Below are 25,150 nucleotides of genomic sequence, written 5' to 3'. Positions count from 1 at the left end.
TATGAGCCTGGTGGGACATGGTGGGATCCCCACTCCTCCTTTCCCCTCACTACACCCTGTGGGGACCCCTCAGCCCCGGGACTCTGAACAAAGTGTGCAAGGGTGTATACAGGTGTACTAGCACGTAGTAGTGTGTGGGCTAGCATGTACGCTAGAGTGTGCGCTAGAGTCTGTACTAGACTGTGCACTAGAGCGCATGCTAGAGTCTGCGCTAGAGTCTGTGGTAGTGTGTGCTCAAGTCTGTGGTAGTGTGTGCTCAAGTCTGTGGTAGTGTGCGCTAGAGTCTGCACTCGACTGCACACTAGAGTCTGCGCTAGAGTGTGCGCAAGAGTCTGCGCTAGAGTCTGTGGTAGTGTGCGCTAGAGCCTGCACTAGAGTCGGTGGTAGTGTGCACTAGAGTCTGCGCTGAAGTGCGCGCTCGAGTCTGCACTAGATAGAGTCTATGCTACAGTCTGTGGCAGTGTGCGCTAGTGTACACACTAGAGTGCATGCTAGAGTGTGCGCTAGAGTCTGTGCTAGAGTGCGTGCTAGTGTGTGTGCTGGAGTGCGCGCTCCAGTCTGTGCTAGAGTCTATGCTGGAATGCGCGCTAGAGTGTGCACTACAGTCTGCGCTAGAGTCTGTGGTAGTGTGTGCTTGAGTCTGCGCTAGAGTCTGTGGTAGTGTGCGTTAGAGTCTGCGCTAGCGTGTAGTAGAGTGTACGCTAGTGTGTTAGCATGTGTTAGCGTGTGTACTAGCCTGTGTGCACTGTGCACTAGGAAGAAGCAAGCAGGACTCCATCAGGAACACACCGGGCAGCAGACCCTGGTCCTTTAACTGAAAAGATGTCTGCACAGAGGTATTTGGGGAGCTCAGCTGCCCTCGCCTGTCTGGGCGACACCACTGACAACACTCCCCCAGAGACTCCAACCTGCAGCCACTGCCCTGTGCTCCTCGTCCACAGACAAGGGTACAGTTCCTGCTTCTCCACAACTGTGTGACATGGGAAGCAGGGTGGGAGAATGGAGCCCCCAGGCCATCACAGTCCTGACGAACTGCCCTGTGTCCCGTGGGCATGGGGTGCACGTGGGCGTGGGGTGCACATGGGCATGGGGTACAGGTGGGCATGGGGTGCACGTGGGCATGCTCACACATGCTGCTACTTCCTGCAAAGCCACGCCCCGGTCCAGCAGGGACCTGGGGGACAATCATTGTTTGGTTGATGGCCGCAGAGCCCAGAACTGAGGCTGCTCTTCAGAGGCCGGTGGCTGAAGCTGCTGACAGGACGGGCAGAGGCCCACAGCCTTCCTGAGACCCCTTCCCGCAATCCACAGGTGTTCATCGAGTGCCTGGATGCTTGGGACCCACCCATGGGTGGAACAGGGCTGGCGTTCTGGAGAGGAAGTCAGCGTGAGCAGCGAGTGAGGGGGTGAGGGGCAGGCAAAGGAGGAGCCAGCCCAGACCCCAGACCCCACGACCAGGAGAGCAAGGAGGCAGCGTGCCTGGATGGGGGCAGTGGGAGATGTGGTCAGGAAGGCAGGGGACATGCCAGGTGGGATGGGAGCAGGTCCACAGACCCACAATGGCAGCCGTCTCCCCCAATGCCAAGCTCAGCGGCTGCTCCTCTGTGCAGCCGTCTCTGTGGCCTTCCCCTTCTCTGGGTCCGTCCCAGCACGCTGTGGCCTCTGGGCCTCCCCTTCCTCTGCTGGCCCCTGTGACAGCCCTCCCCACACCTCTGGCCTTCCAGTAAGAGGGTGTTTCGGCACACGACACATCCCTACATGGTGCTTGTTACAGCGGGCGGGAGCTGTCCAAAGCGGGAGCCTGGCTGACATGGGAGCCCATGGCACCTCTGGCCGCGAGCAGGCGCTCAGAGGTACATGCTGCACGAGGGACGGACGGATGGAGCAGTGAGCGCCGGGCCTCCGTGAGGCAGCCCAGCCTGGAGAAAGCCCTGCCCACCAGGCAGGTGCCACCTCGGACGTCAGCCCCGAGCCCCTCACCGCAGCTGCGCAGCCTCCCAGGGACAATGGCGAGATGAGTGTGACAGGCCCGATTCCCAAACGTGAGAGGCCCGAGTCCCGCTCAGCACTCGCGGAGACGCCAGCGGGAGAAAGGCAGTGTCTCATTTCCTCTGGGGGCTCCTTCCCACTCCGCTGGACAGACGGGCTGTGAGACGAACTGCAACATGCCCAGGACACGGGTATCTGCCAGGCCCTGTTCCAGGTGTTGGGGACCCAGCCCCTGCCCTCCAGGTTCGCATTCCAGGGCGAGTGCACCAAACACAATCCCCACCGCAGGCACATCGGTGTGCCGAGGGGCAGGCAGGACACCGAGGGCTGGCTGTGCCTGCTCCAAAGGGAGACGGCCCCTTGGGGACATCTGAGCAGAGACTTGAATGAAAGGGGATCTGAAGGAGGGCATTCCAGGCAGAGAGGCACAGAAGCAAAGAGGCAGAGGGGGCTTGTTCCGTCTGAGGACCCCCAGGAAAGCCCCTCTCCGGGGCAGGTGGGCAGCAGGGCCCCGGCCCAATGAGGTTAGTTCCTGCCCCTCCTGGGCACACAGGAAGGAGCGGATGTCCCCCACAGCGCTGACCTCCGCGTGTGGCCAAGTGCTGGGGTGTCTGGAACCTGATGAGGCGGGTTCGAGCAGACGTCAGAGCAGGAACGCGGTCGACTGGAGCCAGGTGGGCAGCAGAGGGGAGAAAGCTGTTCCAGAGCAATCCCAGCTCACTGCTGGGGTGAATTTAAACCAGTGAGAAACACGGAGTTTGTGGGGCCCGCTCCTAACCAGGCTCGCTGCAGGGCGCCGTCGTCTGCAAGGGTCCAAGCCTGAAGCTACAGCCTGAGGCTACTCTGTTCCAGGATTTGCTCCTCCCAGGAAACATGAGCTGCACAGAACCTTCCCAGTTCCCATCCTGACACTTTCTCTAAACCACAGCTCCTTAAAAAAAGCAAAACCAAAAAAGGGGCCAGGTGCCCACCACGCCCGTGTTTCCTATCAGAACCCCAAGCCCTCAGCCTGAGGTCCGAGTCACGGGCTCTGGGACTTCGTGTGCCAGCAGCGGGAGACTGGACAGAGCTGCCGCCCACAGTCCCAACTCTAGATATTTGTGTTCCTGGAACCACAGCCCAACGTGCACCCTAACAAGACCCGGAGAGCCGGCAGCCGCAGAGTCCTGCTGTCACACGCGGACTTGGAGGTGGGCGGACGTGGGATGAACGTGCCCAGCCAGCAAATCAAGGCAAGGTCTCCCTGCCCACAAATGTGTGGGCATCAAGGGGCTGCATGCACTCCTTGACCAGCCGGCATTTCGGCAGGACCAGCAGGAAGGCCCTCTCGATCTCTCGTGGGCCCCACCACCAAAGGACTGACCTCCACATGTCTTCACGTCCTTCCTGACAGAGCAGGCCAACCCCCAACTGCCCTTCACTCGGAGGAGCCACCTGGTTCTCCAACCCCTGGGCCACTCCGGGGTGGGGCAGAGCCCACCTTCCACCGCTGCCCACTGGTCCCGAAAGATGGGCACGTGGGCTGGTAAAGACACAGGCAGGGTTCACTGGGCAGGCAGCGAGAGAGGAGGGTCTCCACTGGGACGTGTGCACCTTGAGGCCTGGGGTCAGAGGGCTACAGAGTGTGCAAAATGGTGTGTGTGTCTCGGCATCTTCTGAGAGTCCACGCTTCCTACAGGTGACCTAAGGGATCCGCGACCCTCTAGGCCGAGAACCCCACCACGAGATATGGAGACCACCTTTAGACACGTGCGCAGACGTGCATGCTCATGCACCTGCACACTCACGCATGTGCAGACACACCAAGCATCAGGGCGGGAGGAGCTCTGGATTCGGGGTCATTCAGGCCCCGGCTCTGCCCTCTGGCCTCGAACATGCCACCTCACCACTTCCTCTTTCTAACGCCGGGTGTGACACCAACGTCTCTGTCTAAACATCGCCCTGAATGACTCTGGCTGTTTGCAAAAGCCAAACACGTCACCTCCAGGACAAGCATTTGCTCTTTCGAGGGTATTCAGAACTACATGCCAGAACCTTTGAAATCACTGAGTCTGGGAAGAATTTGGATTCATCTGTTTGAAAAACAGCTACCCGCCCCACTCCCAGGGAGCAGACCAGCAGCGACAGCCGTCTGGGTCTTACCGCGTGGCCAGCTTGTGGCAGACAACGCCTGTGTCGGTGATGACCTCACTCAGCCGCAGCTCCAGGTGGACCTTGCCCTGAAAGCACAATGATAGAGGTCATGGCCACGAGTGGCAGAGTCTCTGTTCACAAACGTGTGGTGACGCCTGACCCCAAGAGGTGTCCACCGCGCTTCCACCCGCCCCCAACTCAGAACCCAGGGACCAGGATAGGTGTGGCTCCCCAGAGAGTTCCAGGTTCCAGCCATCGCGCTCCTAGCTCCGCTGACAGCAGCCGCTGTCTCAGAAGAAAGAAGTTAAAAAGCACAAGCAACGGTGGAGAAGCACTGTCCCCACATGTCTGCTTGCTACAGGTTATGTTGCCCACACAGTGTGGGCCTGCGGTCTGGGCAACTGTGTTGGAGGCCTCAGTGCTTCTGTGTCCACGCTGAGGCCTGGATCAGAGGCCAGGGAACGTTAGTCCTGCTTCTCTGGCAGGAGGCTAGTGCTCACGGATGCTTCTATAAGGAGAGCAGAGGTGCTGTATTTCTACCCGTGTCTGCCCACAGGGTCACACTAGCGGGAAGACAGTGAGGACAGCGAGGAGGACGTGACCGGGGCGTCATCAGGGGTCAAGGGTCATGAGGGGGAGAGGAAGAAGAGGCATAAAGAAAAGAAGAAATAACAATAACACCTGTCCCTCAAATCCAGCAGTGAGTGTGATGTGCACACTTACGTGAGTGTGACACATGCACTTACATGAGACAGTGAGTGTGACTCGTGTGCTTACATGAGTGTGATGCACGCACTTACGTGAGAGTGACATGTGCCTTTAGTGAGAGGTGCGTGCTTACTTGAGACGGTGAGTGTGAAGCGTGCGCTTACTTGAGACGGTGAGTGTGACACGTGCTTACGTGAGACGGTGAATGTGACGTGCACTTACGTGAGAGTGACACGTGTGCTTAAGTGAGAGAGTGACGCGCGCACTTACGTAAGACGGTGAGTGTGACACGTGGGCTTACATGATAGTGTGAAGCTCGCACTTATGTGAGACGGTGAGTGTGATGCGTGCGCTTACGTGAGAGTGTGACACGTGCACTTACGTGCGATAGTGGGACAAGTGCGCTTATGTGAGAGTGAGTGTGACACATGCGCTAACATGAGACGGTGAGTGTGATGCGTGCACTCATGTAAGAGGATGTATCGTATCGCTGAATTAAAATCATCTAGAAAAAGGAGGCTGGATTGATCATCCCTAGGTCCTTTCTGACCAGGACATCTGGACCCTGCAGCCTGGGGAGCTGATGGCCGCCTCGTCTCAGAGGATCCAGGATGGGGTGGATGAGACAGGACAGAGCAGGCGGGCAAGAGCGCGGGCAGGATTGCTTGGCCGGCCCCCACAGCCTCCTGAGCTTGCTCCTCCGGACGCCCCTGTGGACACTCCTGTGCGGCCGGCTCCCCTTGGCAGCTCCAGAGACTCCTGAGTGTCCTCCCCCCCGGGCGTGTGCTGCCCCGTCCCGACACCGGCCGCTCTACTCCTCTTCACCCATCGGCGCTCCAGCATACCGTCCACACAGCTCCAGTCTGCAGCTCCAGCGTCCGGCCCCCATGAGGTCCTGGGATGAGCTCATCTGTGTCTCCCCGGACCGTGTCCTGGGGCGTCGGTAGGGAGAATGTGCTGGCCTTTCGCCAGCAGAAATCCCGGTTCTGGACCAGTTCCGTGAGAAACCATCTGGCCAACAACGTGAGGTTTCTGGATCCGCGTCCCCACGTCGCTGCCCCCGATAACCGGCCCTTCTGGCTGAGGGAAGGCCGTGCCGATGGCGTGATCCAAACAGCTCACTGTCCTTTCACCTGCTGGATTCAGAGCCTGAACTTTGAACCACCCAAGAAGCGTTTCACCAAAATGCACGTGGCACTGATTACGAGAAAGGAGAGGGCCCAACCCAGACGTCTCCATCACGACAGTCTTGAGGACGTCCATGACGTGAGGGAGAGCCAGGTCATGGAGGGCTCCCTGCACTCCAGAGCTGAGGCACAGGGAGCTCGCCCGCCCCTGAGCCTGGCCCCACGTGGAAGCATCGCCGTTGTCCTTTGACAGAGGCACCAGGATCCACTTATTTGGAAAATAAACAAGAAACCAGGACCTGGGGTGAGACAGCTCGGGGGTGACGCCTCTCCAGCCTGGTCTACATGTGCCTCCTTCACCCTAGCCCCTCGCATCCTCATGTCCGCTTGTGTCCCAGGCGACCACATGCTCTGCAGGCCCCTCCTTGGGGCAGGGGTGATACTGGAAAGTACATGTGCCATAAACACTGGTTGCAACTTCCCCACAGAAGCCTTTCTTACAGCAAATCAGCTCCTCCCTTTAATGGGCTCGGGGATTGCGAGCCCAAACAAGTGGCTGCTCCCGAAGGCCACAGCACGGGGCCAGCCCGCAGCATCGCAGGAGGACAGCTTCGAGATTCCCCACAAGATGCAGCCCACGCAGCTGCCACGCCCACGACGACGACACGGGAGATCTGCGCGGACAGGGCAGCAGGGCCCCCTGATGATGAGGACGGCAGGGTCGGCCTCCTCCTGGGGCAGACGGCACAAGGCCCCAACCGTGGCAGTCCCGACCTCAGGAGCCCCGACCTCGGCCTGGGCGCCCACGCCACACCCAGCTGTGGACAGGGCTGGGTGCTGCCCTCTCGGGCCTTCCCCTCACCTGCCAGAAAGAGTGGCTGCAGGGAGGGTGGGAGCTCTGGGCAGCCAAGATGCCCAGGGATAAGTCCAGGACGCCAGGACCAGCCCGTCGGCATCCCATCCCTGTGATCCTGGGCGATGCCCAGTGACCTGAGCACAGAGCCAACATCTGCAAAGGGCTTTGACCGGTGCCCGCCACGTGGACTCTCGGAGTGCCTGCGGAGGGACACGCTCGCCTGGAGCAGCCAGCCTCCCCAGGAACCAATGGGCTCTTCCCACAGGGAGCCCTTGGGAGCTTCTACCGGATGCGTCCCTCATCTGACAAGCATGCAAACAACCGCTCCGGGGTCGGCCTCCACCTGCGCACGTGTCTGGTCCCAACCCCCTGGCTGACTGCCCACCCCTGCAGCCGGCGGGAGTAAATCCTCAGGCCAGTAACCAATGAGGGGCCTCAGTGCCAGCTGGCTCCTCGGGCAGAGAAGACAAAGACCCAGGGTGACAGCAGGGCCTGTGACAGAGCTGCTCCTGCAGCAGGGGTGAGAGCTCTCCGGATGACCCATGGTCTCAGCACAAGCCCACAAGGTGGGCGCTGTCCCCTCAGCTGAGATGAGGACACGGGGGCTGACAGCAACACCCTGCCCTCTTACCAAGCCCAGGACGAGAGCTCGTGACAAAGGGACAGAGTCAGAACTCGGCACAGGACGGCTCTGTGACGTGTGTTCACTGCATCCTCAGGCGCCCTGGGCACCACTCCTTCATGGATTACTCTTTAAGACTGGCAACGGCCATTCAGACTGACATGTCACTGACGTATCTTACTCAGGCTCCAAGAAGCCAAAGAACGCATCTGGGTTGGATGGACCCGGGCCGCTGATGCCCGTTTCCTGTTTCCCCCAGAAAGACCCCGAGCCGGCCGTGCTTCCTCCCGGGCGAGCACTTCCTCACCACGGCGGCCGTACTGAGCTCAACAAACAGAAGAACACAAACACCACCCAGGGCGGGAGGCCGCCGAGGAACTCAGCAAACCTGCGGCCCCGAGCTCACGTCTGCCTCATGGCTTCGCTAAGGTCTGGGCGGTGCCTCTCGCGCTGTGGGCGACAGGCAACCTCCTGCACAAACAACCACAAATGCCCCACCCCGGGCATTGAGGGCCACACCCTCCGCCTCGGGGCAGGAAGGGCGGGTTTTCTGGGCTCGGCCTCCACAGCCAGCCTCTTGGCCCACAGAACCTTCGACACAGACATGTCTGAGCTACACGAACCCCACGCCACCCTCCAAGAAACTGCCCCAGGCTTGTGTGGACCCCACAGAGGCTGTCTCCACAGGGGTCACAGACCCCATCCGCCGAGCAAGGGGTCCCAGCCTGGCAAGCCCTGGGACCCCGACTGGGGCAGGTCAAGCCCAATGGTACAGCCGAATCCTGCCCAGTAACTGTGACCCGGGCAAGATGGACGGAGACCCAGGCAGCTGTCCTGCATCTATCTTGGTCTACGTGGACAGAAAACCTTAGGACAGAGCATTAAAAATGCTGATTGGATAGTTTTTCCCATTCCTATTTGAGGTGAATAATGACATCAAGAAGTTTAAAAAAGCAGCTGTGAACTGACAGCAGCACCGACCCCCCAGGTCCAATTCCACCTGGAAACTCTTCACCAACAACAGAGAACATGTCCCCAAGCTCACACGACATCCCAGACAGACCCCTGGGCCCTAAACCACACGGGACACATCTAAAGGAACAGAAATCACACGTGTCTGCTCACAGACCACATGGGAACGAAACCAGCAGTCAGTAACAGAAAGACACCTGGAAATCCCAAAACATGTGGACACTACACCACACACTTCCAAACAACAGAGAGGCCAAAGAAGAGGTCTCAAGAGAAATTGAAAAGTATTTTGAATTCATTTCTTTCCATAAATAAAACTTATCAAAATTTGTGGGATGCAGCAAAAGCAGTGTTTCGAGGGAATTTTCAGCATTGAATGCATATTAGAAAAGAAGAAAGACCTGAAATCAGTCATCTAAGCTTCCACCTCAAGAAACTAGACAAAGAAGAGCAAATTAAATCCAAAGTGGGCAGAAAAACAGAAGTAACAAGAACGAGAGCAGAAATCGATGATTGAAAACAGGAAATAGAGAAAATCAACAAACCCAAAAGCTGGTTTTTTGAAAAGATCAATAAAACTGATAAACCTCTAGACAGGCCAACTAGGAAAAGAGAGACAGGACACAGATTACCACTAACTAATGAAGACGGGGGCCGTCACCCCCGCTCCAGGAAGCTGTCCTGGGTGGCTTGGCGTTGGGGGTCCGCACCATGCCCTTGTCACACCAACAGGACACACAGCTTGGAGGGTGACCCCATGTCAACCTTGGCCTCCGTCAGTAATCACTATTGATGTTGGCCCAGTGAGCGTGATGAGTGCACACAGACGTCAACAGTAGTCATGGTGCCAGAGAGGGGCACACGGGTTCTGTGAACTTTTCCTCAACCTTTCTGCAAATCTAAGACTGCCCGAAAAATAAACTTTATTAATTCCAAAGGGAAAGAGCGCTGGTGGTTCCATACGATTTCCTCAGGCAGGCGTCAGATCCCTGGTCCGCAGATGCTATGTGCACGCAGCAGGGAGCAGCCTCCCTGAGTCCTGACCTGCAGGGCTGCGGGGCAGACCAGCGATCAGTGCAAAGGTCAGCAGAGGTCAGCGCAGAGGTTAGCACGTCAGCAGAAGTCAGCTCAGAAGTTAGCAGAGGTCAGTGCAGAGATCAGCACAGAGGTCAGCAGAAGTCACCAAAGAGGTCAGCAGAGGTCAGCGCAGAGGTCAGCAGAGGTCAGCGTAAAGGTCAGCAGAGGTCAGCACAGAGGCTAGTGCAGAGGTCAGCAGAGGTCAGTGCAGAAGTCAGCCGAGGTCAGCAGAGGTCAGTGCAGAGGTCAGCACAGGTCAGCACAGAGGTTAGCAGAGGTCAGCAGAGGTCAGCAAAGAGGAGAATCTGGGACCACGCAACTGAGCTCTGGGACCTTCTACCCACTGTGAGGAGATGAGACTACTGAGAAGAGAGAAGATGAAAGTAAAGAGCAAACCGGACAAAAGAAACGCAGAAACGGACGTCGAGGGGAAGGAAGGAGGCCGGACCTCGCCCTTGCCCTCCTGCACATCCTGGGACCCATAGAAAGGTTCAAAGCTGGGTCCTGGGAAGTGGATTGTTCCAGAAATTCTCCAAACAGGACTGTCTGACCCACAAGAGGAACATCCCGGAGAGTCCACTGTGAGGCGGTTTCTGCCCCGTCTAGTGGTGCAAGAACGGAATGACCTAGTGGGGCTGTCAGGGTCTGTGGGGTCGGCTCACCTGTCTGCGCACTTTCCTGAACACACACTTTGATAACAAGTTTACCAAGACAAAACAGAGCATCGAGCAGAGTCGTTGGCTGCCGCCATCCTTGGAGGAGTCGGGGGACTGGGCGGCTCAGGTGCTGGGGGCTGCCCCTCCCACTCAGCACCAAGAGGGCCCGTGGCGGAAAGAAGGGACACCTCCAGATGCAAGCTGTGACGTCCTACAGCACAGGCCACAGTCCAGGCCCGTCCCTGCCAACCGCCTCATTATGATGTCCCCATGTTCTGATGTCCCCATGTCCTGATGTCCCCATGTCCTGTTGTCCCCACAGAAGGTCAGGGAAGGAACAGAGTGATGAGCTCTTTTTAATAAAGTGATTTACCAGACACCTTTGCAGACAGTTCCAGAAGGAAGCAAGGCAGGTTTTTTTTTTGTCAGGAAGATCAGCCCTGAGCTAACATCCATGCCAATCCTCCTCTTTTTTTTTTTGCTGACGAAGACCAGCCCTGAGCTAACATCTATTGCCAATCCTCCTCCTTTTTTTTCCCCAAAGCCCCAGTAGATAGTTGTATGTTATAGTTTTACATCCTTCTAGTTGCTGTATGTAGGACGCCACCTCAGCATGGCCCGACAAGCAGTGCGTCGGTGCATGCCTGGGATCCGAACCCAGGCCGCCAGTAGCGGAGCGCGCATACTTAACCGCTAAGCCACGGGGCCAGCCCCAGCCAGGCAGTTTTTAAACCGTCTTCCCCCATTTTTGACTTGGCCCCAGTTCTGGGGCACCTTCTCTCCAACATGCCCCTTTATCAACTACAGAGCAGATGGACTCCAGAGCCACAGGCCGTCCTGTGCCCCTCTAAAAACCATATATGTGGCGTTTCAGAGGGAAGCGGTGCAGCGGAGAAAGATGGCGATTGCTCTTTAAAGGTCTGAGTCTGGCGGCGCTGCTCCCGCTGCACACGGCCCCCTGCGGAGCAGGCACCCCCCCCCCCCCCACCAGAACTAACCTCCCTCAGTGAAGTGCCCGCACGGCGCCTGGAACCTCATGGGTGGTCAATACATGCCGTCCTGCCTCCTTTCCTCAAAGGAAGAAAGATGTGCACTTGCCGTCTGTAATTCACAAATTCCCAGGAACCTGGCCCACCTGGAGTCTGCGTCCCGTTTCACAGGTGGTAAGAGTCAGGCTCAGGGGACAGGACTTGTCCACGGGCTCTGAACACATCGGTTAGGAAACAGTCCAAACATTCCACAGCTGCATGGTTAACACAGCACCCGGGTTTACGAGGTCTATGGTGGCGGAGCGGTTCTGGATCCTGATGGAGGCAGTGGTTACAGAAATCTACACTCATGATGAACTGCACAGGATGCATGCATGCACATGCATGATGACAGCTGCACGAGATTCACACCTGTGCTTGTGCACGCACGCGCACATACACGCTTGTACACATGTGTACACTTGACACTGGTGAGATCTGGATGATCTGTGGATGGCAGGAACATCAGCGCCCTGGCTGGGACCTTGCACCAGGCTGTCCCACAGAGGGGATGGCAGCGAGCCCGCGTCCTTCCCGACGTCAGTCCTCAGGGACAAACAGCACAGCACACGTCTGCTCATCATTACTCCCTGTGTCCTGTTGTTTGAGACTTCCTGTGAATGTGTAGCCACTTCAAAGTTAAAAGTTAAGTAACAAAAAAAGAAGGCAAGAAAAAAGAAAAGCTACCCTTGCCAATGAAATCAAACTTAGACCTGGGGCGAAACAGCTGAAGTCCTTCCAATGACGGTGCCACAGGCTGCTTTATTTCAGAATAACAGTGACAGGGGGAATGGCCAAAATAAAGAGCAGGAAGGGTTCCAGTCACAGGCACCATCACAGCACATCACTTCTGGAACCTTCTCTCTAAAGAGGAGATGTCCGAGTCACCTGAGCAAGGGCAGCTGGCCGTGTGTTCCTGGCGCTGATGTTCATCTATTGTTGGAACTCTGCTCTTGGACTCGGGGCACAGTTACTCGCTCTGAGTAACCATAGTGTCTTCCAGTTTCCGCAGCAGGCGTGAGCCCCTCGGTTGAGCTGATCAAGTGTGAAGCATGGTGACAGCAGCTCTTTGGCTCACCTCCTCAACCCTTCTCTCTGGCTGTCTGTGGATCGACACCAGTGGCCACCAGGGGCCTGTGTGCCCGAGGCCTCAGCAGGCGGAAACCTTGAGCCCCCCGCCTTTGCCCTCAGAGCTCAGCTGAGGCCGCAGATCCCCGAGGGAGCGTGAGGACACGCAGGCCCACCCAGACCTGCCGACGCCGACGAGCAGCCTGGGGTGGGAAGTCCTCATGAGGCACCAATTTCAGTCTGTCCTCATCACTGCCCTGCGACATCAGGCACTGTCCAGAGGTTCATAAAACCCTGCTTTCCAGATGAGGAAACTGAGGCCTGAAGACGACACCGCCAGCATATCTCCCTAGTGGATGGGGCACTGAGCTCCAAGCAGGCTGCCTGTGCCAGAGACCCTGCGTGCCTCACACACCCCAGCCAGCCTTGGTGTCTCTCAGGCCCCGCCAACGAAAATGCGCGTGCATCTCAGTGTCATGTCCAGTCACAGCTCCCGGTTGTACAATTCCAGACACCGGCATGGGGTTGGGAACCAAGGCTTGACTGGGAACCACACACGCCAGGAACACGAGAGGAGACGAGGTGGGCTGCCCTCCCAGCAGGCACTCTCCCAGACACACGGCAAGTCCGAAAGCCACCTCCTGGGGAGGTTGGGAGCCTGGATCCCGCCATCTCCTCGACTAGGGGGAGAACCTCCATCCTGGGGGGTAGCTCTTTCCCTTGGACAAGGGGGTCAGCCCCAGTGAACACACTGCCCAGCCAGCCAGGGCGAGGCCCAATGCTCCAGCTGGTGGGAGCCGCGCTGAACTAGTCACTTCTCTGGCTCCACGTCCCTCTCTGCCGAGTGAGGGAGCCTGAAGCAGAGCCTGCAGGTGAGTCTGTGTGGCCCTCATCCTGCAGCTTTATTTTCTCTTTACCTGCGATTATGTGCTGCTGTCCTGTCGCATTTTATATTTTTAAAGCTACTTCAACCATGCGTGACAAAGTGTGACAATGACCAATGGAATAAACAAAATTAACAAGCCTGCATTTACTCTAAATGAAGGACACAACTTGCTAACCGTTATGCCCTGTGAAAACTAGAACCCGTGTCTGTCGCTTCAACCCCAGTCAGAGTCTCTGACCGTGCTCCCAGGCTCCACTCAGGGTCTCTCACCTGCACTTCCGAATCAGCATCCACATGCTGCAGCTGGAACCAAGTGTCCCTGTTGTGGTACTTCTGCAGGTCTTCCTTCTGAATGGCCACCTTCCCTAAAACACAAGCACAGAGAAGAAGCAGTCACCAGTGGGAACATATCCTCTGGACCCAACAAGGTTCATATGCAGAAGTCTCTCCATCAACACTGCGAATTATCCCAAATGGTATAATCCAAAATAGATAATCAGATAAACTGATGAAGCCATGCTGTCTTCCTTCCAGTAAGATCAATATTGGCGACATTTCATCTAGAAGGCGCCCACCTCCCACCCCATCAGCAGCACAGCTCACACCCCACCCCCATGGCGGGGCCACTCACCTGCTCCCGTGATGGGAGCAGACCCTGTGCATGGACGGAGCCACCTTTTGTGAGCACTTTTACTCCTTGCACGTTACCCGAGGTGGTTGTGGCGACTGATCGGGAGAGGTAGGGGTGCAGGGTGGGGGCATTTCCTACAATAAGAAACGGCTCTGCCAGGCGCCTGACAGCGAATTGCTCAGGACCTGGGAGGAATGTGGGACGGGGGTGAGGGAGCGAGCACTGAAGGCAGCCCCCGGCCACGCGGTGGTGAGACCAGGACACGCCACATGACCATCCCTTCCCGTCTCAACATCACACTGCAAAGTGGGGATGTGGCAGCATTTGCTCGGTAGGGCTCTGAGGAGACTTCATGGAAGTGTGTGTGTGTGTGCGCGCGTGCGCCCGCACACACTTGTATGAGCTAAAGCTTAGAATCCGTGTGTGTGCATATTTAACTTACACAGTGTTCACGTGTATGCAAGTGTGCTTGTATATTTAGCTCATATAGCATGCACACGTGTACATGTTTGCATATTTAGTTTAAATGTATGTGCACATGTGAGCATGCATATATTCAGCTGAATAACGTGTGCATACATGAGCATCTGTATGCAGAGTCAGCTTACACAGTGTGTGTGCACACATGTGTGCACGCATATGCACAGTCGGCTTACACAGTGTGTGCGCACACGTCTGTGCATGTGTATACACAGTCGGCTTACAGTGTGTGCGCACAAGTGTACATGCATATGCACAGTCAGCTTACACAGTGTGTGCGCACACGTGTGCACGTGTATGCACAGCTGGCTTACAGTGTGTGTGCACATGTGCGTGCACGTGTATGCACAGTCAACTTACATAATGCGTGCGCACACATGTGTGCATGTGTATGTACAGTTGGCTTACACAGTGTGTGCAGACGTGTGTGCATGCGGATACAGAGCCAGCTTACACAGTGTGTGTGCATAGCCGGCTTACACAGTGTGCGCACACGTGTGCATGTGTATGCAACGTTGGCTTACACAGTGTGTGTGCACAGATGTGTGCATGTGTATGCACAGTCGGCTTACACTGCGTGTGCACACACGTGTATGCATGTGTATGCACAGCTGTCTTACACAGTGTGTGTGAACATGTGTGTGCATGTGTATGCACAGTCAGCTTATATAGTGCATGCACACACGTGTGTGCATGTATATGCATAGTCATATTACATAGTGTGCATGCCCGCTGTGCACATATCTGCAGTCGGCTTACACAGCATGCATGTGTGCACACGTGTATGTTTAGCTTACATAGCACATGTGCAAACCTGTGCTTGTCAGGCCCATGGTCACGACGGCACACGTGTGCACTCAGGCCAGCTCACAGCAAAGATGGAAACTGAGGACGCAGCTGGAAGGAAGTGCCGCCTCCCCATCGCCCACCTGGGTCTATGACTCCATGTCTCCCCAAGCGTGGTCACCAGCCAACTGCGTCAGGACACCTGGAGAGCTTCCTAACATGCAGGGTCCTGGGCCCCATGCCAGAGGAGGAAACAGAATCTGGCGTGGGGCCCTGGAATCTTCATTTTTAGGAGGCCTCAGGGGACTTCTGTGGGCCCCAAAGTTGGAGGACACTTGCATTCCTTACCAGGCTTGGTGCTTTGGGGCTAGAAATTCAGGAAAATGCATATAAACTCACTTGCGCAATATTACATGATACACGTTAGTATACATTACCCAGTGTAGGTTTAAAATCACTGAACATACAGATAACCCATTACCCAGTGTAGGTTTACAATCACTGACTGCAAACGGATAACCCATTACCCAGTGTAGGTTTATAATCACTGACTGCAGACAGATAACCATTACACGTCTGCTTATTCACTCACTTGACTCCAGAAGTAGCTGGGCAGCTGGCAAGCACACGCCCACCCCACCCTGTGAGGACAGGGCACCGGGCACTAGGCTGTCCTCTGGTCCCCACATCAACTACTGGCGTCGTTCACCCATCCCAGTGGCCTCCAAGCAGTGCAACCACGCTATCCATCGGGGAGAGGAGTCCAGTGCCTGCGGCCACACGAGCATCCCTGTTTATATATGTATGCATGCAATACACACCTACACATGTGTCTTAGGTTCCTGATAAATCATATACAAAAGTAGAAATGATAAAGGACGATAGGAAAGTAAATATTTTTTTAAAGTTCAAATGTTTCTTTCTGCACCCCCAGGACACAAACACCCTAGTTTAGGATCATGGTCCAATTACAGAAGTGAGAAACTCTGGGTCCCTTCTGATCTCCGTCCACCCCAGCATCATCTGCTGCAGTGTGACCACCCTGGACACCTCCCCGCTCCCACGCCCGCTGCCGCCATCCGGTCCGGCCAGCGCCACCCCGCAGAACTCTTAACTGGCCAGCCTGGCCCTCCCCAACACGCCCCGCAGTTTTCTCCTCAAAGGAAGATCTCTCTTTATTTCAGGTTTCTTACAAAACGTTTGCTGGCTCCCATCTGAAAAGAAGGAGAGTCCTAACCCCGAGCCAGGCATCCCACAGACTCACAACGAGGCCTGACCCTCTTCTGTAATTTCTGGAACATTCTACCTGGCAGTCCCCTTACATACTTCTCCTCACTCGTCCTACAATAATCCTGGAGGGGCAGGTCGCAGATGAGGCTGCATGTGACAGACACATCCACGTTGCCTGTGAACAGGCGTCCCCCCAGCAGGACTGCACCCCCACCTGCTACGGCTTTTGCTTTCCTGCCTGACTTCCATGATTTATTCTTCCCCAAACATCCTCACCCATGAGGTCTCCCTGCAGGGTCGCCTCCTCTTAGCTGCCCCCTGGGTCTTGCAGGGCCTGGACTCAGTTCTACTCCCCAAGGCTCACACGAGACCTCACTGGGGCCCAGCCCATTCTGTCCCTCCATGTGAGATTTAAGGAAAAGAAGAGGATACTCTGCTGTTTGGTCCTGTGGAGTTCAGAATATGCCGCCCCAAAACGTGCCACTTTGACATAGGATTTTTTGAGCTGGAGGCGAAAGAGAATCAACCAAAGCAGAAAGACGCCCCACAGCCTCCCCGCCTGATGGCCAGCAGACGCCTCAGAGGGACGAGGACAGCCTGCGTCCCCTCCCAGGACATTCAGGGCCCAGAAGAAGACCGGAGTCAGCGCCAAGACCCTGCACACACAAACCCCACCCCAATGGTCCCCTGTCTTTACCTGCGCGCAGCCTGCCGCCCCTGGAAGCTGAAAACCTCTCTTGTCCGTCTTGTCCCTTCTCTGAAACACATCGTCCTCTGCTCAGATGCTGCGCAGCCCGAGTCTGGGCAGCGCTCCGACTGGCCCATCACTGAGGTTCCTCCCACGGGACGTGCAAGACAGGCATTAATATTAACTGCTAGTTTCTCACTGGTGAATCTGCCCAATTTCACAGGTCCCAGCGAAGGCCCAGGTGGGTGGAGGAGACTTTCTCCCATATGGTCTTCACGCCTGTCTGAGAGCTGAGTGGGCCCATCTCTGCCCTGGACCCCAGGCCCTGAGACACACCCACCAGCGCAGATGGCAAAGCAAACACGAGGAAGCTCCTGGGAGAGCAGAGTGCTGGCGACATCCAGCGAGTTGGGACAACCCGATTCTCCAGCCTCCACCTCCATCTGTCTGCCAGTTGTGCCGGTCGTCATTTTACAACGTTTCACATTCTCAAGGAGAAGGTAACTTAGCTCACGCTCCCCACGTCGTAAACAGCCTCGAGACAGACCCTGGAATCCTGCAATCAGGGCTCGTCAGTTCAAGGGCAGTTCATTCACACAGCCAGTACTTCCGTCCAGCTGCGATGTGGGCAAAGGACACCAAGCACTCCCAGGGCCAATACCACTGCCCACTCAACTCTGCTGCCTCAGCTCTCACCACGCAGAACCATCTGGAGCCAAACCCTGCCCAGCCGCATACGGCACAGCACACAAGAGCCACTGCAAGAGAGACGCAGAAAAGCAGTGGGCACGGCTGCAGAGATCCAGAGAGACCCAAACCACAGGCCCTGTGGGACTTCCTCAGACCGGCATTTAGGTAGGAGGGCAGGACGGCCCCTCATGCTCCTCCCCGGCTCGGGCCTCCCTCCCACCACACCTCACCACAGCCGGCGCCTGCTGAGGCCCTGACCATCCCCCAGCCCACCATCACCGGGCAGAACGGCCTGAGAGACCCTCCTTCCTCTCTGCCTGGCTCCTGCAAACTCCATCCTTTTCCCCCTGATGTGAATATGATTTTGAGTCTTGCAGGAACAAAGCCACATGAAACAAAAAATATCTTGGAATTATTCATGTTTCTAAATGCTGTTCTGAGAGACAACCTGATCCACAAACCACAATGTCTGCTTAACCGTCTCTGATGTTGTGATGTCTCACAACCCACAGGTGTCCCCATCACCCGAGTGAGATCCCTTTATCATCTGGACGGAGGAGTGCCAGCTACCTTCACTCAAGCCCCTGCATCTGCGTCGGGCTGGCCCCTCGCCAGGACATACTCCTCACTCCTGGACTCCAACGCATGGTGGGGGCACGCCTGGCACACTAGGAACTCTGAAGGCGAGCACGGGCTCCTCCACGCATGATACCAACAAATCAGACACGGCAGACCGCAAGAAGCCGCTGACACAAATTTATCCCCAAGAACTTGGTTTCTCCTCCTGGCCACAACATAATTACTATCCGTAACTTTAAATTCTCCCTGGAGATCCAGACAGCCACTTATTTTTATGGCTGTAAAAGCGAAGTCTAAGTCAGCCACATCCCATAATTTTAAAGCTAAGAAATGCTAAACCACGGTTTTGCTGGCTATCTTTAAAAAGAGCAGGTACTTTAAACAGAATGATTAATAGACATTTTATTTGATTATTTTGAGGGGAAATAACCTCAGAACCAACTTGATCAGCTTCTCTGATTAAAATGGGCAAAAATATTTTTTAGTTTCTTTTTCCTTAGTATTACCACTCAAAAAAGCTCTCATGTGCTTCCGAAGATTAACCAAATTCCTCTTCACTCTAGAAAAATCTGAGCCAATACCAAGACCAGCACTGTGTCTCCGTGTTCAGTCTCACCCATCACATGGGTGTGAGCAACGCAGGCACCACGGTGAAACCCCAGCTCTGAATAGAGGGCTGGAGACGGCACCCACCTCCCTCCCTCTCCTGCTCCCGCCCTCCCCCTGCACAGACCTTGGCGCAGCAAGTAGTGCTGGATAACGACAAACCGGGCCTGCCTCCAGCAGACACGTGACAAGAAGCAGAAGAAACGCTCCAGCAGGTGAAGGCAGGAGAAGATGCAGAGGGGCGGCTCATGCAGGCGCTGCCTCCCGCTAACCAGGGTCTCGGGTGGCTGGCGGCAGCCTCGTGGGCCTGGGGAAGGCCTGAGGTGGGCGCTGGCAGAGGACGAGTGTGTGCCGAGGCCAGCAGGCAGGGCGTGATGCTGGGAGAGGGACTAGGGGGCCTAGGGGCCCATGAGGTCACAGGGACACAAAGGAGGAACCCCCGGAAGGGCAAGCATGAAGGATGTGGCATCACTCTGAGGGCAAAGGGAGCCTGCGAGCCAGAGCAGCAGAGTGCCAGGGACGAATCTGGATTTCACACCCATCGTGCCAACGCAGACACACGAGGCACGGCTGCCCTCAAGACCCGGGAAATGAGCACCATCAACTTGCAAATCTTGATCAGCTTCATTTCAGAGTTAAGGATTCTGCTGCGAAGCTCCTATCACAGCTCCATCGAAAATGAAGTCAAATGTGAATTATCTGAGTTCCTATGTGATCCTTGCCCGTGTGTTTCCTGAACAAACTCCTGTTATTTCTACTTAAATCACAACAGTGTCCAACAATATCATTTGTTGGAAATGCAGACTCTCAGGCCCTGCCCCAGACCCATGAATCAGCTTCTGCATTTTAATGAGTGTTCGAAGCTCTGATCCACACTGCCAGAAACACTACCAGAGGCGTGAATCATTTCTTCACAGGCAGCACTTTATGCGGCCTCAGCACCAAAGCTGCCTTCAGACTTTTTGAATTTGAATCAGAATTTCTTGCCATCTGTCGAATGGAAACCCACCACCCAGCATGTCCACCGGACTGGGAAGGCGAGGGAAGCTGGCGCCAACGTGGCTCCCACCAGAGGAGGTGCATAAGCTGAAACGGCTTTCGGTGGAAGAGGATGACTCCTTTGTGACCAACAGGCTTTGCAGAAAAAGGCCTCCCCAGCCATAGGCCAGCATCTGCCACTCCCTGTCCTGTGCCAGTACAGAGCTACCCTCCTCAGGCAGAAGTAAATCCAAGGATCCAAGAAGTAAATGCAAGGATCTGGTGTTCAGATGCAGACGCCCGAAAAGGAGGTTATCCATGATCACATGGTTCCACTCCAATAAAGGGGAAACGTACACCAGGAGCTGGGACAGACATAACTGGGATGGGGAGTCCAGGAGGACTCCTGGTTATGGGTCTGCACCAAGTGGATTTTTGGTGGTGGGACATAGATGGGGCTGGAAAATGGTGAACAGTAGTGCTGGGAGAGGAATGATGGATCAAAGGACAGGATGGGGGCTGGAAGGTGGTGGACGGTACATAATGGGTGGAGGAGGTGGAAGACAGAGGATGGACGGTGGATGATGGGTGGTGGTGATGGCGGATGGTAGGTGGTGATGGTGGATGGTAGATGGTGGTGGAGGGCGGATGGTGATGGTGGTGGATGATGCATGGTGGTGGATGGTATGCAATGTGTGGAGGGTGGTGGATGGTGCATGGTGGGTGATGGTGGAGGTTGGATGGGAGGTGGTGATGGTGGAGGACGGTAGGTGATGGGTGGAGGATGGTGGGTGGTGGGTGGTGGAGGAGGGTAGATAGTGATGGTGGATTACGGATGGTGGTGAATGGTGGATGGTAAGTGGTGACGGTGGAGGGCAGTAGATGGTGGGTGGTGATGGTGGATGGTAGGTGCTGATGGTGGATGGTACATGGTGGTAGAGGCGGACGGTGGAGGATGGTGATGGTGGGCGATGCATGGTGGTGGATGGTGGATGGTAGGTGATGGGTGGAGGATGGCGGGTGGTGGGTGGTGGAGGAGGGTAGATGGTGATGGTGGATGATGGGTGGTGGTGGATGGTGGATGGTAGGTGATGGGTAGAGGGTGGTGGATGGTGGGTGGTGGAGGAGGGTGGATAGTGATGGTGGATGATGGGTAGTGGTGAATGGTGGATGGTCAGTGGTGATGGTGGAGGGCAGTGGATGGTGGGTGGTGATGGTGGAGGATGGTGGATGGTGGGTGATGGGTGATGAGCAGAGGATGGGTGGGTGATGAGGGATGGTAGGTGATGGGTGGACAGTGAAAGTGGAGGGTGATGGATGATGATGGTGGATGGTGGGTGGTGGATGGTACACAATGGGTAGAGGGTGGTGGATGGTGATAATGATTGCATCTCATGGGAGGGGATGGTGGTGGGTCATGGATGATGGTCTTCTCTTGTACTGAGATAAATAACTCATTCGGCCACTATCACCAACCCCATCTCCCACCCTCTACCACCACCACCATCCAATCATTTTCCAGCCCAATCTATATCCCACAACCCACCATCTACCTGGTGGTACAAATCCATAACCAGGATCATCTTGGACTTTTCCCTCCCCATTAGTCTCCACAATCGATCGATTATTGCCTCTAAATGAACGCAACAAAGCATAATCTAAGATGAGGTCAAGATGAGCACAGACCTGAGAACCTGGCTGCTGAGGTCTGAACCCCAGCTCTACCACCTAAAAGCTGTGTGACTTGTCTGTACCAGTTTCCCCATCGAAACATGCACCTACTTCACAAAGTTATGAAGATTAAAAGAGCCAGTATTTATAAAGCTCCTAGAAGAATACCTTGCGCATAGTAGACGCTGTGTAAGTATTTGTTAAATAGGTAGATACACACCAGATCCTTCAACTGACATCTCTCCTCCTTTCCAACAACATGAATTCCTGCCGAGTGGTTCCAGAATAAACAGGCAGCACGCAGCACTCACCGTTCTTCCAGAGTGAGAGTACGGAAGATGGAAGGAATGACAGAACAAAAGTGCAGCTCGTTGATGCACTGGATTAGCTTCCTGGGATCAACACAAATCTCTATTTGCACCCACCCAAAACATTTTTAGCAACAGAGTTCACTTAAGTCTTGACACATGATAGCCCAATAAAACTTTGACAAAGCTTTGTGTGTGTTTTCAACTAAACCAGCCTAGCCCGAATACAACAGGAATCAACACGTCCCATTCCTGCATGAAGGCTCTCCCTGCCGCTCTGTGTTTGTCATAAACCCAAGATTTGAATGGCCATGGAAGCCCTATCACCCAATTCCGACAGCCTGAATAAGAGGACTGTGATGGCTCACGGGAGGTGACTCGGGGCAGGAAATAAGCCCCACACATGGACAAAGAAGCAATTCACATGTGGGCCCAGATCCTAAAACGGAACACTGGGTGAAGAAGGAAAAGACAGAGCATGAGCTCAGAAAGGGAGGCAGGGAGACAGGGAGGCCAGGGGGTCTACAGCACATCCCCCCACTGCCCACTCGGAACAACGCGAGACCAGATCAGCAGGACGTGTCAGCCCCTTTCCCCAGCCCCATTCCTTCTGGGGAGGCAGCGGACCTGGTGTCTCTGGTGGAAAGGGGACTGCCACTCTCCCTTCCCCTGGTCATCTGCCTCTCTTAGGTTAGCAACGCTTTCACACCCACATATCAGGCGGTTGGTGCCCCAAGTCCCAGGGACAACATAAGACTAAACGCCAGAGAAAACACCAAACATTCAGGCTGAAATCCTGTGAAGGCACCAACCACACATCGAGAGGGAAAAGTCATGAGAGCGAGAGCCACTTCTCCCGGTGATGGAAAGAGGACCCACTAATGGTCTTTAAGGAAGCAGAGGACCTCCTGAGATGCCAAGGCAGCTCCAGACGACCTTTCTCCACCCATGTCTCTGCCCACACCTGTATGCGCGCCTTCTCCTCCCACGTCTATGCCGACGCCTGTACACGCGCCTCTCTCCTCCCACATCTATGCCGACGCCTGTACACGCCTCTCTCTCCTCCCACGTCTATGCCGACGCCTGTAGACGCGCCTTCTCCTCCGACGTCTATGCCGACACCTGTACACGCGCCTCTCTCCTCCCACGTCTATGCCGATGCCTGTATACGCGCTTCTCTCTCCTCCCACGTCTGTGCCGACGCCTGTAGACGCGCCTTCTCCTCCGACGTCTATGCCGACGCTGGACTCACTTCTTTACAAATATGACAGGGTATTGACTAGTTAACTCGACAACCCTCGCTGTGTCTCAGGCAAGTGTCTTATCCTCTCTGAGCCTCCGCTCCCTCCTTGTGTATCAAATGGAGGTGGCACCTACTCCCAGGGTTAATACAAGGCTGAATGGTGTGCTTTTGTGCCCATGAAGACACCCAGCACAGCCCTGGTATAAATAGGCATTCCATACATGTCAGTTTCCTATAACTACAGAATCACCTGAAAAACTTAATACAACTATGGAATTCCAGGTGCAGCCCCCAGAGAATCTGGGTCCAGCGGCCAGGACAGTCCCTGGGCGCCTGGATTTTAGTGCACTCTCCAGGAGCAAAGAGGAAGCCTGCTGCTCAAGGACAGACAGAAGGTGCGCTCGTCACTGCGCCATGAGCCATATTTCAGAAAACTGAGATGCACTAAAAAGGCTTCTGGCATTTAGGGGACGTGACAGGTAGATGGTGCAGGTGGAGGTCTGTGCACGTGCACGAGTGGGGCTCTACACATGTGTGAATGCACATGTAGGTGTGTTTATGCTGAGACAAACAGAAAGGCCAGTGTGAACACTAAGAAGTTAAGCCAGAGAACGATTTGGGTCAGATTATGGAAGGTCTTGAATGCAAGCTAGTGAGTACGGATGGATTTCCTTCTCCACCTAAGTCAGGCACGGTGGCCTCCAACATGGCAATTTCTTTTTTTTTTTTTTTTTTTTTTTGGTATAAATCAGGCTCTAAAATGGAAGCATTCAACCCCAGAAAACAGTTTCTTAAGATGGGAGACTATCTCTAAAACACAGTGATTTTCTAAAATGGAATAAATATAATGTGTGGAAGTATTTCGAAAAATCATCCATTCTTTCAACAAACGATTAGTGACTGCCTCCCAAGCCCAAGCCAGGTGTTGGAGAGACACGAGACAGAGTCGTTTTTGGGCCTTGACCATATTCTGAGCCTTTTCATGGCTGCAGCGGGACACCCGTGGCAGCTTCAAACTGGGAAGAGATGCTGACGGCCGTCGAGGAGAAAAGGCAGCTCTGACAGCTGTGGACTGAAGGCAGGAGGGCGAGGGACAAGCTCTGAGGCCACGGAGGCCACGTCCAAGCAAGAAAAGGCATCGACACCAGAGGGGTGGCGAGAGGGGTGGGCTCCAGGGTACCCGGTCTTGGCTGGTGAGCCGGGAGGGCAAGGAAGGGGCAGGTCGGGGTTTGTTCGGCAACGAGGAACATGTGGTAGCCACCATGAGTTCAGTATGACACACCTGAGATGCTGCAAGACACCTCAGGGGCCCCATGGGGAGAGCTAAGGAGGTGGAGAGAAACCACCAGGTGGAGAGAAACCGCCAAGGCCCGGGGGAGTGACAGCAGGATGGCGTGAGGCCAGGAGGCGGGGGGAGGGACAGTGGGATAGCGAGAAGCCAGGAGGCTGGGAGAGGGACAGCAGGACGGCGTGAGGCAAAGGGAGGGACAGAGGCCGGGGGAGGGACAGCAGGGGAGGTGGACGCCTGTCCTGAGTGCTGCTGGGATGTTCATTGGGACCTGGATGGAAACATCCCGTCCTGGCTCCATGCTGACCTCCTGAGTGGTCTGGGCAGTGAGCAGGAGCTGGTCCAAGCCGCAGAAGTGAGAAAAGGTGACGAACAGCCACGTGACTCAGAGTCAAACGCTGGCCCAGGAGCTAAACACCCAGAGTGCCCCCCAGGAGGCTGAGGCCACAGCCGGGTGTCCCGTGGGCCCGGACTCCAGCAGCTGCCGCTATGCCCACACCTGGGGCCATGCGGACAGGACCAAGGCTCCTCAGACAGAGGTGAACCCTGACCTCAGGGCCTTTGCTGTTCCACGTGCTCCTCCACACTCAAGGTGGGCTCACTCTCTCCAGGAGCCCTCCACTGACATGCTAGTGTCTCTAAGAGCACCCAGGACTGCTAAGAGAACCCTGCTACCTCTGAGAGCACCCCAATACCTCTCAGGGCCCCTATTACCTCTGAGAGCACCCCAGCACTGCTGAGAGGACCCTGCTACCTCTGAGAGCACCACAATACCTCTCAGGGCCCCCATTACCTCTGAGAGCACCCCAATACCTCTCAGGGCCCCCATTACCTCCGAGAGCACCCCATG

At 55.5% G+C, this 25,150-nt stretch overlaps 1 protein-coding gene across 4 annotated transcripts in view; it reads right to left on the bottom strand.

Moving 5' to 3' along the window:
* RASA3 (RAS p21 protein activator 3) overlaps positions 1-25,150 on the bottom strand; it is a 140,173-nt gene that overhangs the window by 43,268 nt on the left and 71,755 nt on the right. For all 4 annotated transcript variants that reach the window (XM_087435788.1, XM_087435790.1, XM_014781884.2 and 1 more), the window contains 2 exons: positions 13,393-13,487; positions 4,132-4,208 (listed from right to left, as the gene is read on the bottom strand). In XM_087435788.1, coding sequence (XP_087291914.1) covers positions 4,132-4,208; positions 13,393-13,487 — 172 coding nt within the window. The remainder of the gene's footprint in view (positions 1-4,131; positions 4,209-13,392; positions 13,488-25,150) is intronic.

The sequence above is a fragment of the Ceratotherium simum genome, chromosome 10 (genome assembly GCF_057802395.1).
Source record: "Ceratotherium simum simum isolate JZ-2026a chromosome 10, ASM5780239v1, whole genome shotgun sequence".
Classification (NCBI taxonomy): Eukaryota; Metazoa; Chordata; class Mammalia; order Perissodactyla; family Rhinocerotidae; genus Ceratotherium; species Ceratotherium simum.
This window is presented reverse-complemented; position numbering and strand designations above follow the sequence as displayed.